Source organism: Schistocerca serialis, chromosome 4 (genome assembly GCF_023864345.2).
Source record: "Schistocerca serialis cubense isolate TAMUIC-IGC-003099 chromosome 4, iqSchSeri2.2, whole genome shotgun sequence".
NCBI lineage: Eukaryota > Metazoa > Arthropoda > Insecta > Orthoptera > Acrididae > Schistocerca > Schistocerca serialis.
In genome coordinates, this window is record NC_064641.1 from 251,535,880 (window position 1) to 251,555,096 (window position 19,217).

The following is a 19,217-nucleotide window of genomic DNA, read 5'->3' on the forward strand; positions in this document are numbered from 1 at the left end:
CCATGACTCAACTCAGCACGAGTGACAGCTCTGCCAGTGCACTCCCTTTATGCAGTGTGTACATGATACTACCACCATCTGTATATGTGCTTATTGCTATCGCATAACTTTTGTCACCTTAGTGTATGTACTTATGTTGCTAACAGGTTGTTATTTCATGTGTGAAATTGTATAATGTAAATATTTGTTAGAGTTAGCTTTGAACCACTTGTATGCCTGTTTAGCAGTGGCTCCTAACTTAATTGTCGATCCCTGGTTAGTATGCTTCTGTTATCAGCGAGCATTACAGTTTTTGAATTGTCCTATAAACTCGTTGGAACACCACACTTGTTGGAACCATTGTGGGACCCCAAATTTTATGTTCCCCATTCTGAGATTATCCTTAGTCCCGTGTCACAGTTTGTCAGCAAGATACTCAACAGTTTTTTTTAAAAGGTGAGGCTTCAGGCATGCCCAAGGGTACCGTTAATACCATAATACTCCAGTTTGCAAATATGATGTTGTCATAGTCTTTGAGAAGGTTACAAAGTATACCAAAATGAAAATTTTTCTTTTTGAGCTCTTCCAGGACTTCATTTGGGAGGTATTGTATTGCTTTCTCCGTGAGAATCCTTTTATGAAAGCTAAAATTAGGAAGCAGTTAACAAGTTCTGCTGATTTAAGTGAATTGGTATCCTATCACAAACCACTTTCTCAAGCAACTTTTGCACACACTAAAAAGTGTGAAATGACAGTAGCAGACTGAAATTATAGCTTTTCTCTTTAAATGCAAGCCAGAAATCACATTAAAATGACACCATTTCTCTTTGAATGTGAGCCAGAAATAGCTCTAAAATTATGCAGTTTCTCTTTGAACGCATGCTGTTATGCAAATGGAATTGACAAAAACATGTGAATGCACATGCTTTGATGTAATGTCATCCCTTCTGGCACTGTGCTATGTTGCTCACAGCACCAGGTTATTATTATTATTATTATTATTATTATTATTATTACTAATATTATTATTTCTGAAATTGTGTTAGTGTATTGGGCAAGCATAGAGTGTGAGGTGTTTTAAATGAACAGTTGTCGTAACGGTGCCATGGTCTAGTTCATTATCTGGCAATTCGTCAGTTAGGGTTCGATTTATACTTTACCAAGCTTTTTTTAAATCATCTTATTTTATTCCTCACAGTGTTAAATGATTAGTTAAAAAATTTAAACATATTTAAAGAGTTTCATTTATGTAGGTAAAATTAATATATTCAGTTTATTTACAATTACTGCTCTTGTAAGTCAGAAGTTTGTAGGCCAACACATAGTATGTTGGTAAAATTTTTGCGAGAGTCGCCACTGTGAAAGTGACCTGTGGTTAGAAGTGGTTTGCTGTGGTTAGAAGTGGATTGCTTATCCAGTCTGATAATGGTTGTTACCACTGCATAGTAAAGTCTGTCAGAAAATAGGACCTGAGTCATTATGTTATTACAATGATAGCTTATGAGTAATCCTGCCAAGTCAATAAAAGACTACAATATTCTGATAGACCCACGATCAAAGAGAGCTGAATGTGTACTTCTTAGTGCCCTGGTGAATTTAGTAATCTCCAGAAATGTTGTATGTTCTGAAACTATTTCTGTCTGTAATTTATGTAGTATTTGCACAAGTAAATACACACAACAAAAAACGTTTTGCAACACCCTGGTTCCAGAACTCCTGAAGATAGACGTTGTCTGTGGATATTGTGTCGCAGACACAGTCCCTTTGACTGTTCAGAGATGTCACTAAACCCACCCAAAGATGTAAACAACCATGCATGAGCAGTACCTATTAAACAGAGGGGGTCCGACAGCCGATCAGTTCCAGTCATTCCACTAGGAAGGAGGTACATGGCTCATGTTGTCTGTAGTTCAACCATGCCTAGATGGTCAATACCACGGTTCAATAGTGTCCGCATTGTTACTTTGTGCCAGGAAGGGCTCTCGACAAGGGAAGTGTCAAGGTGTCTCGGAGTGAACCAAAGCGATGTTGTTCGGGCATGGAGGAGATACAGAGAGACAGGAACTGTCGATGACGTGCCTCGCTCGGGCCACCCAAGGGCTGCTACTGCAGTGGATGACTACTATCTATGGATTATGGCTCAGAGGAACCCTGACAGCAACACCATCATGTTGAATAATGCTTTTCGTGTAGCCACAGGACGTCCTGTTATGACTCAAACTGTGCGCAATAGGCTGCATGATGCGCAACTTCACTTCCGACGACCATGGCGAGATCCATCTTTGCAACCACGACACCATGCAGTGTGGTACAGATGTGACCAACAACATGCTGAATCGACCGCTCAGGATTGGCATCATGTTCTCTTTACCAATGAGTGTCACATATGCCTTCAAACAGACAATCGTCGGAGATGGTTTTGAGGCAACCTGGTCAGGCTGAATGCCTTAGACACACTGTCCAGCGCGTGCAGCAATGTGGAGGTTCCCTGCTGTTTTGGGGCGGCATTATGTGGAGCCGACGTACACTGCTGGTGGTCACGGAAGGCGCTGTATGATATGTGAATGCCATCCTCCGACCGATAGTGCAACCATATCGACAGCATATTGGCAAGGCATTTGTCTTCATGGACGACAATTCCCGCCCCCATCGTGCATATCTTATGAATGGCTTCCTTCAGGGTAACGATATTGCTCCACTAGAGTGGCCAGCAAGTTCTCCAGACATGAACCCTGTCGAACATGCCTGGGATAGATTGAAAAGGGCTGTTTATGTATGACGTGATCCACTGACCACTCTGAGGGATCTATGCTGAATCGCGGTTGAGGAGTGGGACAATCTGGACCAACAGTGCCTTGATGAACTTGTGGATAGGATGCCACCATGAATACAGGCATGCATCTGTGCAAGAGGACATGCTACTGGGTATTAGAGGTAATGATGTCTGCAGCAATCTGGACCACCACCTCTGAAGATCTCGCTGTATGGTGGTACAACATGCAATGTGTGGTTTTCATGAGCAATAAAAAGGGTGGAAATGATGTTTTCATTGATCTCTATTCCAGTTTTCTGTACAGGTTCCGGAACTCTTAGAACTGAGGTGTTGCAAAACTTTTTTTGATGTGTGTATAATGCAACAGTGTATGCTGGTTTATTAGGGAGTGCAATGCTTGCAGCCATTTTGAGAAAGTAATCACTGAATTTGGTGCCAGTGACTTGAAAGAGTCAGTTTCTCCCGAGATGTTTCCTGGGGGCTCAGTTTAATTTGGGTAGCTATTTTTGTTTGTTTCCTGTCTAATAATGCTCTAGATTTTTGCCATATTCTTGGAGTGTTTTATTTTTGAAAATAGTACATCAGTTTCGATTTTACATTACTAGTGGAATGGAGTTTTAACTCATGACTACAAATTGTCCTTTGAATTAAGTAGAACTCTCTCTTCCTGGTGCAAGATGCATTAATTCCAAAAGCAATCCATTCTTTATCCTTGCTTCTGTTTGATTTTATCTTCATTTCTTGCACAAGAAAACAAGGCTCAGTGTGATGTAAGAACATTTTAAAGAAAGAGAGAAATTTTTCATCTACACAGCATGCTTTACAAATTTCTCTTATGTATTGTTCTTGTAATTTCTGTATAAACACTGTGTAAAAGTCATTGTTAATGATTCGGTGAGACATTACTCTTCTTACCTAATGTGTGTCTAACCAATCAATATATTCTATGGTTAACATTTGACTATCATGTTCATGTAAACCATTGTGATAAATCATTATGAGTTATTGGGTCTGAAAACAAATGGTCATTAGCTGTTGCACTTCGTCATTTAATCCACAGAGGGAATACTCTGAAGTTGAAAATAACTACTGAAGGTGCCATCGATCCAACCATCAGACAGAAAATCAACATTAGAGTTTCCACAAACAATGATTCTCCAGTTAAATCTCTGTAATCTTATTAAAACTCTTTATCTGCTTTCTGGAGCTTAACATGTTTTGCACTGATAGCCTGTAAACTGTCACTGTGACAAGTTCATGTCTTTTCTGATCCACGATTGTGGCACAGCATTTAAAAGCTGTTCAGTACAATAATCATTAACTTGAAGCACCTAGACTTAACTCAATTTTTGCTCATACATCTCCTCCCCTTTCTTCTATTGGTTCTGCAGTTAGTACAATAATAGCCTATCAAGAAAAATCTGTTCAGTTCGGTGCTTTCCAACTGATCTTTTCATATGCATAACAAGTAACAAGTCTGCACAAATTCCATCTGTCCTTTCATTTTCCTCTATGGACATGAAAATTCATCCTTTTTGTTTATGAGTATCCTGATGTTTTGATGGAAGACACTAAATTCATTTTAAATTCATTTTCTTTAATATTGTGGGCGTGTCCAAGCTACAGTATTTTGTTTTGCTAGTAACTGTTCAGTTGTATCTATATTTATTGTTCGGCTTTGTCTTTTGGATAAATTTACCCTAAAAAGGCCCAGGAAATACCACAAAAATCATGGGTTTAGGGTGTTTAGTGCTTTGGTTAGAGTAGAAGTTGTGGCAAACAGCCATGCATGTAGCTTCTCATGAGAAGCATTCAGGTGCAAATTACACTGAGTGTGAAGTGACAGAGTGAGGGGCATCAGTCATGTACATGTACAAATGTCCGTCTTCCCTGAGCATTTTTCCAAGCTCCGCAGTATGCTTAATCCATGGTTTAGAAAACTCAAAGAGAGACAGGATCTTCACATTAATGTGAAGGACATTCGTAGCAGTACTCCTAATACCATCCTCAGTTGTACAATTATGGTTACAGTCCAAACTGTGACATGCACTCATTATTATTATTATTATTATTTTCGATTATTCCCCTTTAAGAGAGCGTTTGAACTTGAATTCCTTTATGATGATTGTTTATGTTTTTTCTGAGCCCAAATTTTCTTCATGTGTTCACTGTGTTGTATCTTTCGCTCCGCTGTCCATTTGCATCCTGGTCTCTTCTGTGTTGTGGTGTCAAATTTATGTTTTTTGATGATGTTCCTGAATTCAGTTCTATTTTCTGCATCGTTTACTGTTATGTGTGCTTGTCTGAGGTCCTCTTCAACTTCTTTTATCCATTTTGTTTTTCCCCTGCCTGAGTTGATGACTTTAAGAATTCGCTTTGAAATTCTGTTTTCATTCATCCTGTGGATATGTCCGTAGAACTGCATTCTTCTTTTCCTTATTGTATCCGTAATCTTCTCTGTGTATTTATATAACTCTGATGTTGGTCTCTTCTTCCAGATTCCTTGCTCCTGTATCGGGCCAAAAATTTTCCTGAGAATTTTCCTTTCTTGTTTCTCTATTTCTTTGATTTTAGTTTGCCCACCTATTTGTGTTGTTTCAGATGCATACAGTGCCTCCGGAAGTACGACAGTGTTGTAGTGCCTCAATTTTGCGTTAATGGATATGGACTTTTTGTTATAATAGTTCCACGTGAGTTTATATGCTTTCTGTAGTTTTTTTATTCTTTCCTCATTGGCCTTTAGGTTGATCCCTGATGGCTGGATGATTTCTCCCAGGTACTTAGAATGTGGTACTTGTACGATTTTCCCATGGGTTGTCACAATAGGCAATTTGTCTTGTGGCACTCTTTCTGTGTACTGGGTTTTCTCATATGAGATTTGCAGGCCAGTTCTTTGTGCAATTTCGTGTAACTTCTCTATGGCGTTAGTGGCTTCTTTTCTATTATTTGTGAGGATTGCAAGGTCATCCGCAAAAGCTAAACACTTCACATTGAATCTATTATCTTTTCTAATGCCAATTTGGATTCCTTTGACTTCTTTTTCCCATGTCCTGATAATTTTTTCAAGAATGATATTAAAGAGTAATGGTGAAAGTCCGTCACCCTGTCGCACTCCAGTTTGGATTTCAAATGGTTCCGAGATATCCCCCATAAATTTAACCTTGGAGATTGTGTCAGTTAATGTTTCCCGAATGATTGCTCTTGTCTTTCTGTCAATGCTGAATTCTTCCAGCATCTTGCAGAGCGCTACTCTGTCTATTGAGTCGTAGGCCTTTTTAAAATCTACAAAAGTAACCACTGTGTTTCGGGTGTTTCTCATCTGGAGAATCATTTTCAGAGTCCAGATCTGCTCTATGCATGATCGTCCCTTGCGAAAACCAGCCTGGTATTCTCCTATTTGTGGGTCAGCTTGTTCTTCTAATCTATTCATGAGAACTTTTGATAGGATTTTATATGTGACCGGTACGAGTGAGATACCCCTGTAATTATTTGGTTCAGTTTTGTCCCCTTTTGTGTGGAGTGGATGGATGAGTGCGCATTTCCATTCAGAAGGGATCTGTTCTGTTTCCCAAATGTTTAATATGATATTGTGAATTTTTCCTGTTAATCTTTCATCATTTAGTTTCCATAGTTCTGCAATAATTCCATCTTCTCCTGGGGCTCTATTGTTTTTCAGTGTCTTGAAAATTTCTACTATTTCGTTGATGGTTGGCAGTTTAGTGTCAGGATTTGGTGTAGACGTCTCGTAGTGAATATCCTCTGTAGGTCTTTCGCAGTTGAGAAGTTTGTTGAAATAGTCTGCGAGGATTTGACAGTTATTCTTCGTGTTAGTTTCTTGAAACAAAGATTGGGTGGCTGGTATCCTACAATATGTTCTTTAAACGTCTTATAAAAATTCCTGGTGTTGTTCTTCTTAAAATCTTGTTCTATCTCATCTAGTCGCCGTTTGTCATAATTTTTTTTTTTCCCTCCGAATAGTTTTCGATGTTTGTTTTCGGATTACTAGAAATTGTTGCCATTTTTCTGATGTTTTGTGACTATTGAAGTTTTTCTAGGCATTGGTCCTTTCTTCTATTGCTTGGTCACATATTATATTCCACCACCTGTGTTTTCTCCTTCTCGGGGGTTGACCCAATTTCATCGTGGATTTGAGGACGTCCACAAGTTCTGTCCAGTTTGTGGTGTTTGTCTGACTAATTTCCTGGAAGATGTTTTCCTTGTTGAGTTTTATGTATTCGGGGTCTGGTCTCAGCACTTTGTTTAGATTTGGCTTTTTTCTATTGGGTTGTAATCTGGTCTTTATCTGTAGGAGATGGTGGTCTGAGTCAAAAAATCCTCTTCTCGTTTTCACATTCAGAATTTCTGCTGTGTTACTCTTGGAGATGGCCACATGGTCTATCTGGAATTCACCCAACATTGTGTTGGGTGACTTCCAAGTATACAGTTTCTTGTTGGGTTTTTTGAATTGTGTTGGCATAATTACGAGGCCGAAATTTTCGCAAAAGTTTATCAATCTTTCCCCATTCTTGTTAGTTCTCTTGTTAGCTGTATGGATTCCGGTGATTTTCCTGTATTTTTTCTCTCTGCCTAATTGTGCGTTAAAGTTGCACATGGTGTTTGGCAATTTTGTTTGTCGTCTCTTCAAGGTCATTCCAGAAGTCATCCACTTTCTGCCAGTTCTTCTTGTTATAGGTATTTGTGGGTGCGCGTGCGTTGATCAAGGTATATGCTTTGTTGGCCGATTTGATGGAGAGCGTTGATATACGTTCTGAGGCAGACTGGAAGTCAATGACAGAGTCTCTGATAGATTTGTGGACTGCAAATGCTGTGCCAAACTGTTTGAGTCCTTTCTCATTAGTTTTAACTGCTGGTTTTCCTTTGTAGATCCTGTAGTTGTCTGTATCAAAATGGTTTTCATCCGTAAATCGTGTTTCCTGGATAGCAAGGATTTTGATCTGGAATTTTTGCAGCACGTCTGTAAGTTGTTTGATCTTGCCCAGTTTGAAAAGAGTATTAGTATTAAGTGTACCGATGAAGTGTCTTTGTTTTGTGTGTAATAATTTGGACGTTGTCTGGTTCTCAACCTTAGGCGTAACATGATGCTCCTGGTCCCCCGGAATCCGATGACCAGGTAAAGCCAGCCTTGCGACTGGTGCCCGCGGTAGTGGATTCATTCCTTGTGTTATCATCATGTTTGGTTTTCAAGTTGAAAACTAACTTGGTGGTGGTCCTTCCGAGGAAAGATCACGAGGAATACGACTTGATTGTTCAGATCAAGAAGGTTGCTGCAGCCGCACCATCTAGGCGAACAGACGCTGACCCCTAACCGCTGGATACCAGGCAGACGTTAGTGGATTTCAGTTGATAGTTTTGGTCCACCCCGGGTATTTTATTTCCCCGGTACCCTCCATATCTGGAGAGCATTCCCCTATCTACCACCTGGGGATTATTATTATTATTATTATTATTATTATATGATGTACTTTTCCAAGATCCTTCCTCAAAGAGCCTTAATCGCAGGGGACATCGCTGAGCGCTGCTCTCAGCTTAAAAATACTTGTTACTTGGTAACCACTTCCCAAAGATTTCTGCACTAGTTCTGAAATTCCACTCCCATGACTACTACACTGTATTAGACCTTCTTTGTGCTCTTAAAAATGTTCTTACTACAGTTTGCATGCGCCTTATGCACTTTAATGTCTTAACTTCTTCACTAATTTGTGAGCTCTTATGTAATCCAGAGTTCTGGTCTCATCCCAGCAAAACTGCTAACTATACTCAAGTCTGAATATAAGCTGCTCTTTTTCAAGTATTTTATATCAGTAGTGACAATCACTGCATCTCCAAGTGTGAATGGGATCTTTCCTTTTATGGGTTGTATTATTCATTCTGCATGAACATAGTGCTGACATTCCTCACACTGATTGTTATTCCTGACAATTTTACAGCAGTCTGGGCACTGGTCTATTGTGACAGACAAGGTATTTGGCAAAAAAGCTTTCTTTCCGGTCAACAGACGTGTCAGATTCCACCCATCTGCTTTGATCCATGACATAAGGGTATTGTGGTGTGTGACGTCATTACAGCGCGGAGTTGGTTGTCTTTGTAGATGTCGTCTTGTTGTTTGATGGCTCCCTCTCCCTCTCCCTCTCCCTCTCCCTCTCCCTCGTAGTTGTGGGTGGTGGTTTTTTCGTATCAATAGTTACGGTTGACCTATATAGGTCAAGGAAAATGACCTATTTCAATTTTTGTAGTTTTGTATGTAGGTGTTGGTGTTGTGGTATTGTCAGCTGTGGATGTCCTACATAGGTGAAGGGAAGTGTCAGATTCCTGTCGACTTTGTAATTTTTTTTTTTCTTCATCATTTTGTGTGTTTTGGGATTGTGGTGTTTTTTCTCCCTAAAACCACTAATTTCCTGCAGTTGTTCTTTTAGTTTGTTGTATTTTTGGAGGGAGATGTTATAGTCTTATTTATATGTATTTTTGTATTTGTTGCCGTGTGTATGTGACATCATAGGCACCATATTGGAGACACTTAGAATAGCCATTTCTGCCATATTGATGATGTCATGAGTGGAATCAGGCACTTCTGTAATCCCCTTTGTTTAAAAAAAAAAAGAGAGAGAGAAGAAGAAGAAAGGTAATACCTGAGGTATCTCTAAATCTGTTTGTTGACAAATTGTTTGAAAAACAGAATTATTTAGAGTCAGTTGTGTGAGAAAACTACATTTAGCTTATGAACTTCTATATTTTATATGATGAAATTGGCTAATGAGAGACAATTAGACCTAAAAGATAACTTGGTTTATGAAAGAATTATAATTATCTAGAAAATATTACATTGAAATGATTTGTAAGAGGTATTTATTTGATCTCCAGTATGATTAGTGGAGATTTTACAATGTTTGCAAATGTTTACTCACAAAGATGAGGCGGTTATTAGTTCACAATCAAGATAAACAGAAATAACTTGCTAGTTACATTATATTCAACCAATAATTTTGGGAATATTGGAATTAATAAAACTGCATACACTTTCTGATATTTTTGTAAAACTAAATACTAAAGATTCATCATGACTTCCTTTAAAACCATTATGATATCCTTGAAACAGTTTTGAGAACTTCCTTATTCATTGTTCTGTTTTATTATCATCTTGAACTTTGATCAAGTTCACCTGTGCTGCCTTTAGATACCATTTAAAACATACCCTGTAAGCTGTTGTCTTGCTATTTCTACCTGCTGTAGTGAAGTTGAGAGAGATAATGGATAGCTAATGACCATAGTATAAAACTTCAATTTCAGGTTAAATGACTTGGTTGTGCTCAGTTTGATCAAGTGTCTCTTATTTATTTTTTAGGGCATTGTTTGGCTATGAGGGACAAACTAATGATTTGAAGGTGGTAAGCAAAGGAGGTAAGTGCTGTGATGTTACACAAAAATCAGGTGTATATTTTATGCATCATTCATTTTTAATGAATTTATGCTTTCATATTAAGTAATTACCCACTTCTGTTGCTTTATTTTTCTATGCTTTAATAATCGATTAGAATTTGATATTTGCAGTATTATTGAGTGTCAGTCCTCAAATAACAGTAGCAGGTAGTCTGTGAATGGTACCCAACATTTAGTACGGATAAAGCTTAGGGCGATACATATGGTCACTTTTTTTGCCCCCAGTTAACACATTGTTTAATGTTGGCAAATGTAGTTGGCATCCAGTAATGATGCATGTTTTCTATGGGTTTAATAAAGTTATAAATGATATATTACATATATGTTATTCTCAAAAGCTGTTATGCATGATATTCTCAAACACTGCTACTGTACAATATCTGTTCAAAAAATTCTGGAACTTTGTCCACAAAATTTTTCTATGCTTACTTTTTACTTACTGTGCATGGTCTTCTTTGAAATACTCTCCTCCACAATTGATATACTGCTCTCAAAGCTGTTTCCACTCCCAAAATCAGTCTCTGTATGCCTCTTGTTGGATCGCGTGAAGTGCCATTTGTGAATTTTCTTTTATCTCATCTGTTGTTGCAAATCTTCGTCCTTTCAATGGGGTTTTCAACTTTGGAAATAAAAAGAAGTCCACAGGGCCAGGACTGGAGAGCATGGAGGATGAGGCAGCACAGTGAGTTTGTTTTTGTGCTAGTCAGGCACCAACAGGGATGAATGTGTGGGTTTGTGATCATGATGCAAGAGCCATGAATTGTCTCAATACATTTTGGTTTTGGGACATTTCCTTGTCACATTTTCTCGCAGGTGTTGCAACATGTCCCGATGGTACCATTTATTAACAGTTTGCCCCTGTGTCTCGAATTCATGACAAACTAATCCTTCAATGTTAAAGAAAACTATCAGCATGACTTTGACATTTGACCAGACCTGACGAACTTTTTTTGTCTTGGAGAACATTTCCTGAGCCATTGTGAAGATTGAACCTTGGTCTCAACATCATAACTGTAGACCAAAGTGTCATCAGTAGTTATAATTCTCTTAAGGAAAATCTGGTTCTCATTTGCACGATCAAAAAGCTCTTCACAGATTATGAGGCAAAGGTCTTTCTGGTCTTGATTCATGAGCCATGGTATGAACTTGGTGCCAACATGATGCGTGAAATGATCCAGCTGAAATGTTACATTCTTCTGTAGTCTCATGGACAGTCAGTCTTCGATTGGCACACAAAATTTTGTCAGCATTCTTGACTTGAGTCTTGTCGGCACACGTCTAAGGATGTCCTGAATAAAGGTCATCTTTAACTTCTGTCCATCCATTTTTAAAGCTGATGAACCATTTGTAACACTGAGTACAGCTTAAGCACTCATCACTGTAGGCTTAATGCCTCATTTCGTGTGTCTCGCTAAAGTTTTTCTTGAGTTTCATGCAAAATTTGATGCAGACATGTTGTGCCTCTTACTCTGCCATCTCGAAATTGGCAAACTGTGCGACACAACGTTCTATTCAGTACAGTACTGAACAATCACTAACATACATAAAACAGTGAAACTTCCAGCAGTTACACATTAAACACAGGCCTGTGTAGTGATGCCAACCACATTTCACTCCAACACATCATTGGTGTGAAATTACGAATGTTCTGGAATTTTTTGAACAGATCTTGTATGCTGTGATGGTACTTGGAACAAGAAAATAATGAATTACAAACTGTTATTTGTCACTGTTCCTCATGTTTTACAAATTTGTTGTTGTCTTATCTCACTATTTTCAATGCGCTCTGTTTATTACTGTGGCGAACCATTTGTAATGTGCATTTACAGGCTCATGCCTTTTTGTGAGTACTTATTGATGTTTGAATTTTATTTTTTGCTCACTTTGTAGAAAATTTATTCTGTCTTAGTCTTCACGTGATATTTATGTGGTAGATTGTTATTTCTAAAGATTTCTATTGAAATCAAGTCCCTGAACTATTAAGAATGTTGTTCTTGTTTATTCTGATGTAGCTTGCAACTGATTAATAAATTATGTCATGAAGAAATGAGCTTTTTAAATGCCCTTGACCATTTAAATCTTTTGACTTAATAGGTGTTCCGTAGCTCGGGATACCACTGAAAACTGAGTCACATGTGTACTTTGTAGGTTACTTCTTTTATAAATGATGTCCACCTCTTCCCACTTTCTCCTTTAAATAGGAATTTGATATTTGTCATCTTCGAGATTCGTATGAGTGTTCCAATCCCATATCAATTCAAGCTACTTCACTGTTGTTACTGATTTAAGTATTTGCCTGTTAATACAAATTCTTTGTTTACTTACACCGATGAGGCCAGACATTATGACTCTTGACCTCTGTGAGTTTGAATGCTGTCTTTGTCGTGTTGTGGGCACATGATGCGATAAGGAAAGCATATGAATGGAGCAAAACAAATGGGGAATCGTTTCAGCATAAGTATGAGAAGCAAAAGGGAAAATCTGTCATAAAGGAGTTTGATAGAGGGCAATTAGGATTAAAGAAGTCCACTTATTGAAAACAGAAGCCTTTAGTTGTTGATAGACACACACAAAAGAAGAAAAACTAACTGGCTTTCAGAGTTATCCTTTAACCCCACCACACACACACACACACACACACACACACACACACACACACACACACACACGTCTGTGCCTCTACATGGTGTCGGCTAGACTGACAGTGTCAATGGTATTTGCATTAAGTGGGCTGGTCATGGTGGGGGGGAGTAATGTTGGATGGGGTGGGTAGAGTGAGTGGAGGCAGGAGACAGGAAGAGGGACTGGGGGTGGACGGCTAGTGGCTCGGAGGGAGGTTGGTTTGCCAGCTAGGAATGCAGGAGGAAGGGATGGCAGGTATAGTTGTAATGATTGGTGGAAAGGGGCACACGCTGAAGGCGACGTGGGGCCATGAATTGGGAAACATTGATGCGGTGGAGGAAGGGGAAACTGTTGGGTGGAGGGTGTGGAGACAATGGATTATCTGAGATTGAGGCCAGGATGATTAAGGGAGGGGAGGATGTATTTTAAGGGTAACCCTCATTTGCACAGCTCAAAGAAGTAGAGGGAAGGATCCAGATGGATCAGGTTGTGAAGCAGCGATTGAAATTGAGCATGTTGTGCTCAGCTGGTTGAAAGCCATACCAACATAAAAGGCTGTGCAGCATTTGCAGGAGAGTTGATAAATGACAAGTCTACTTTCATATGTGGCCTGGCCTCTGTTGTGCTTCGATAAATGTATGACAGGTCTTGAGTACTTGCTGCTGGGTGGGTGGATTGGGCAGATCTTGCACCTTTGTGTGCCATAGGATATGGTCCCTGTGGCAAGGTTTTGGGAGTCGAAGTTGTGTAGGGAAGGATCTTGTGTGGGATGTGTCTCAGTTCAGGGTGATATTGGGTGATGAGAGAGACACTCCTTTATAGCTGATTCTTGGGGGTGGTGCAAGGATTGCATGAAGATACGGCACGGGAATCTGTTAGTGGGCTAGGTTTGGGGGATAGTGCCTGTGTATAAAAGACTTCATGAGACCTTCAACACAGTGGGCAAGGGACTTCTCATCACTCCAGATTTGTTGTCTACTGGTGAATAGGCTGTATGGGTGGTATTTTTTTTTGGTGTAGAAGGAATGGCAGCTGTCAAAAAGCAGATACTGTTGGAGGTTAGTGGGTTTAACATGGACAGAGTTGTGGATGGAGCCATTTGGGAGGTAAGTGTGTGGGGGTGGAGAAAAGTCAGTGAAGAAAGTTGGCAAGTTGGTACCTTTGATGTGGGAAGGTTTCGGCCATTTGGTTGGAGGTGTTGGTCAATAAGAGTGGAAAGTCTTTCAGTGAGGTGGAGGTCAATGTCCAGAAAGATGGTGTGTTGGGTAGAGGAGGACCAGATGAAGCAGATGGGAGAAAAGGGTTGAGGTTTTGAAGGAGTGAGGAGGACAATGGGTCTTAGCCCTGAGTCCAGATCATGAAGATATTATCAATTAACCTGAACCAGACTAGTGGTTGGGAGTTTTGGGAGGCTAGGAAGGTGTTCTCTAGATGGCCTGTAAACTGGTGGATGCCATCTAAGTGCCCATGGCTGTACCACTTGTAAACTTTCCCTTCAAAGAAAAAGTAATTGTGGGTCAGAATATAGTTGATAAGGTGTATAAGTAATGAGGTGGCAGGTTTGGAGTGTGGAGGACATTGGCAGATGTAGTGTTTGATGATGGCCATGCCAATGAAATGAGGATGTTGATATGTAGTGACAAACAGGGATCTGGGAGGTAAGGGTCTGGGGGTGGTGGAAAGTCAGTGAAGAAAGTTGGCAAGTTGGTACATTTGATGTGGGAAGGTTTCGGCCATTTGGTTGGAGGTGTTGGTCAATAAGAGTGGAAAGTCTTTCAGTGGGAGCACAATAACCAGCTACAGCTGGGATTCGTGATTGTTGAGTTTGTGGATTTTGGGCAGCTTATAGAAGTGGGCTGTGGTGTGTGTTGTTTGGGTCAGGTCAGAAACCAGGCCATACAATCTGCCCTTCATCAAAAATGTTGAAGGAAAGTTCTTGTAGAACATAAATACTTTAGGGTTAAAGGAGACCACTCACCAAAAAGCAGGAGCTTTCAGTTGTAGATAAGTGCACACAAAAGAAGGAAAACATGCTCGGTTCTGGATTTAGTGTGCACGCACACACACACACACACACACACACACACACACACACACACACACACACACACACGTGTGTGTGTGCCTTTGCCCCAGCACAGTGCTGGCTAGACTGATTTTGTGGCAGGTGGCCTGGTTGTGGTGGGGGTAATGTTGGGTATGGTGGGTAAAGGAAGATGAAGTAGGAGGCAGGGAGAGGGCACACATTGAACGTATAGAACCTTGTTGGATGTGTCAGAGACCTACTTTCCATCTCCTGATCCCTGCAATGGAAACACTTCTTTGCCACCAAATCCCTCCAACCAAAGCCAACGTAATCCTAACACTGGACCCTGCCTGTCCCAGTTTGTACCACCAATCAACCGTGACCCTCCCCGCCTCCCATCCACCCACTCGTTAGTAGCTTCCAGGCATTTCTTACATCCAACTTGGCCTCACACTCCTCCTCCATGTTCCTTCCTAAGAACAGTAACATTTTGGTGGAAGAAAGGACAGCCACACTCAACCTGAGAACTGATTCAGACAAAGACTCCACTACTGTTGTGATTAGTCACACTGACTACCTGACAGAAAGCATCCACCAGCTATCTGACTGCTCCACCTACAAGCTCTGCCAGAGTAACTCCATCCCGGAAGTCCAATATAAACGTCAATCCTTACTGAAATCCATAGGATCTTCTCAGAACCTCACACCTGAGTCCATCCCCCCTTCCCCCAACAACACCCCGCACAGCCCACTTCTACAAGCTCCCGAAATCCGCAGACCCAACAATCCTGGACACTCAACTGTTGCTGTCTATTGTGCTCCCACTGAAAGAATATCCACTCTTGTTGACCAACACCTCCAACTAATTGCCTGAAATCTAGCCTCCCACATGAAAGATATCAACCATTTCCTTCACTGACTTTCCACCATTCCCATGCATTTACCTCCTGGATCCCTACTCGTCACTGTTGATGCCACCTCTCTGTGCACCAACATCCCTCATGCCCATGGTCTTGCTGCTATCAAACAGTATCTCTCCCAATCACCTTCAGAGTCCAGACCTGCCACCTCATTCCTTACACACATTACCAATTATATTCTAACCCTCAATTACTTTTCCTATGAACAGAAGATTTAGAAACAAATATGTGGCACAGCCAATTAGAGGAAACCTTCCTAGCCTCCCCAAACTACCAACTCCTGGTCTAGGTTAGGTTCATTGATGATATCTTCATGATGTGGCCTCAGAGCCTAGACACCTTATCCACATGCCTCACAACCTCAACACCTTTTCCCCATCTGCTTCACATGGCCCTAGTCTACCAAACATGCCAGTTCCAGGATGTTGACCTCCACCTTGCTGATGGCTCCAGCCACACCACTGACCACATGTGAACCCACTAATGGCCAACAGCATATGCATTTTGACAGCTGCCATCCCTTCCATATCAAAAAATCCCTTCCTTACAGTCTTGCCATCTGTGGACAATGTATCTGCTATGATGAGAACTTTCTTGCCCTGTATGCTGAAGCCATCACAAAGGCCTTCACAGACAGGCAGTGCCCCCCCCCCCCCAATCTAGTCCACAAACAGATTTCTCAAGCTATAATTTCAAATATCCTCAGTCCTCCCACCACCTCCAAGAATCAGCTACAAAGGAGTGACCCCCTCATCACCATGGACTGGAACAACTGAACCATATTCTTCACCAGGGCTTTGAGTACCTCTCATCCTGTCCCGAAATGAGGGCCATCCCATCTGAGATCATATCACCTCTCCTGAAGTGGTGTTCCTTCTCCCACCCAACCTACACAGCATCTAGTCTAGCCCTGTGCCATTCGCACTCCCAACCCCTTGCCATAGGGATCGTATCATTGTGGCAGACAAAGGTACAAGACCTTCCAAATCCACCCACCCAGTACCTCATAGTCTAATCATGTTACAGATTTATCCTACCCATCAGTCTCCAGGGCACCTGTGAAAGCAACCATGTCATACCAACTCTGCTGCAAGCGCTGCACAGCCCTTTACTTTCATATGATGACCAACTAGCTGTCCATCAGGATGAATGGCCACGAGAAGCTGTTGAAAAGAACATGTGGCCGTGCACAACATGCTTAATTCAAACGGCTGCTTCACAACCCAAACCATCTGAATCCTTCCTTCCACAACCAACTTCTCCGAACTACACACATGGGAATTGTCTTTACAACACATCCTTTTCTCCCATAACTGCCCAGACCTCAATCCCTGGTAACCCATTGTCCCCACTCCTTCCACCCACCTGTTTTCTCTTCCTCTGTCCTGTCACTGCTTTCAGTTCATGCCGTCCCCACATCGCCATCCCACTGGCCTCTACACTATATCTGCCACCCCTCCCTCGTGCATTTCTAACTGGCAAATCGGCCTTCCTCCGAGTCATGAGCCACCCCACCCCTGGTCCCTCTCCCTTCCTCCCAGCTATCTCTCCCTCTACCCATCCTACACAACACTATCCCTGCTATAACCAGTCCACCAACCACAACACAGCATTTGTACTGTTGATCTTGTTTTGTGTGTGTGTGTGTGTGTGTGTGTGTGTGGAGGGGGGGGGGGGGGGGGGGGAGGGTCCCTTGTGAAAGTATAACTCCATAACCTAGCATGTTTTTCTTCTTTTGTGTGTGCTTATCAACAACTGAAACCTTATGCTTTTTGGTGAATGGTCTCCTTTAATACTAAAGTCTTTACATTCTACATAAGAATTTTCGTACAACTTTTTTCACCAAGGGCAGATTGTATGGTTAGCTTTTGGAAATTTGTGGTATGGAAATGCAAAGATTGTCATGTGCTACTGTTGCAGGTACCTATAGAAATTGGTTGAAGTATTGTGAAACTACGAGTAGGTGATAAAGTGTGTGACACCCACACATTTTCACAGAACTAGGAAGTCAGAGGCCAGTCTGTAAAGCAGCATAGGTGGTGATCCGTGGCAGATCTAACAACCACAGTGACAGTGCAGGCACAAATGTTTTGGAGCACACCATTCAGTGCATGGTGTTGAACATGTTGCTCCACAGCAGCAACCACTGCATGTGCCTATTTTGAGCCAACAATATCATCAATTGTTACTGCAGTGTGCACAGGATCATTAAGACTGGATCGTGGATCAATGAGAGGATTTTGCTTTGTTGGGTGAATCACATTTCTTGTTATACCAGGTAGATACTCATGTCCATATACTCTAATTGCACGGTGCGTGACTTAAACCTCAGACGATTCAGTGTGTTCCATTATTTTATCAGTGAGTTCTGATTCTGTTTCCCACACGCTTACCTCTTTTATGTCTTAGAGCTTCTCGTAAAACCAGCAGTCCTCCTTATCTTCGAATTGTCCTGTCACTCTTCAGCCCATGAATACTAATAAATGCATTTTACATACCAAAATTCTCTTTCCTTAAACCTGAACATCATACCTGAAGCTCTCCCTGTGTTTCAGAAAATGCTTCCTTGGGTGTCTGCATGTAATATCTAAAACTTCAGTAAGTCCTTGTAGATATCCATCGTGTTCATTCTTGCTCCTGTTTTCCTTAAACATTACCTGGATCTGAGCTCTGCCAGTATCATCAATGGCATCATAGTAGGGAAGTTTGTGGGTTCAATTAGAATAAACAGAGGAAACATGAGCATAATATGTTATTGTACCTTTACAAAACGCATCAAACATTTGGTTTTTAAATTTGTATTTACTTGCACTTTTCCCCTGTTGCATTTGCACGAATGGTTTGTGCTTTGTGCTTAACATAAACTTCTCCTTCTAACCTAGCCTTCTTATTATGTTGGAATTGTATTTATCATCATGCCTTTCCTACTGTAATGGCCGTTGTCTTCATTTGAGTTTGAAAGTTACACAATCACACTAAATTATTCGTACAATTTGGTGCTGACAATGGTCATAAATTTGGTGCTCTTAAGATCTGATTGTTATTAATTGAGGGAAATAAACCTTAGTATACTTCTGGTGTTTCAAATATTTTGTATAAACCATCCCCTTAGGGAAATGGCAACAAGAGTCAGGAAAGGGCACCAGGTGCACTCGATGTGTATGCCTGGAGGCCTCATTCAGCATGCTGAAGAGGCTGTTCCATCAGCCAGTGAGGGGACAGGGTGCAACCAACTGCAAATTGTGCTACACATTGGAAAAATGATGTCTGTTGTCTGGGCGCCATGGTCATACTTGATCATTCCAGTGAATGGCAAGAAGGTTGAGAGGACCAGCCTTGTGCACAGAGTTTCAGCGAAGCTCATAATTTGCAGCATTGTTCCCAGAGCTAATCATGGCCATGGTTCTGTGACAAGCTAGGCTGCGACTTCTTGGACTTGCAC

At 41.0% G+C, this 19,217-nt stretch overlaps 1 protein-coding gene across 1 annotated transcript in view; it reads left to right on the forward strand.

Annotated features, from left to right (window-relative positions):
- Positions 1–19,217, forward strand: part of LOC126473843 (drebrin-like protein B) — a 211,286-nt gene that overhangs the window by 21,354 nt on the left and 170,715 nt on the right. Inside the window, exon 2 of the mRNA XM_050101173.1 lies at positions 10,113–10,168. Coding sequence (XP_049957130.1) covers positions 10,113–10,168 — 56 coding nt within the window. The remainder of the gene's footprint in view (positions 1–10,112; positions 10,169–19,217) is intronic.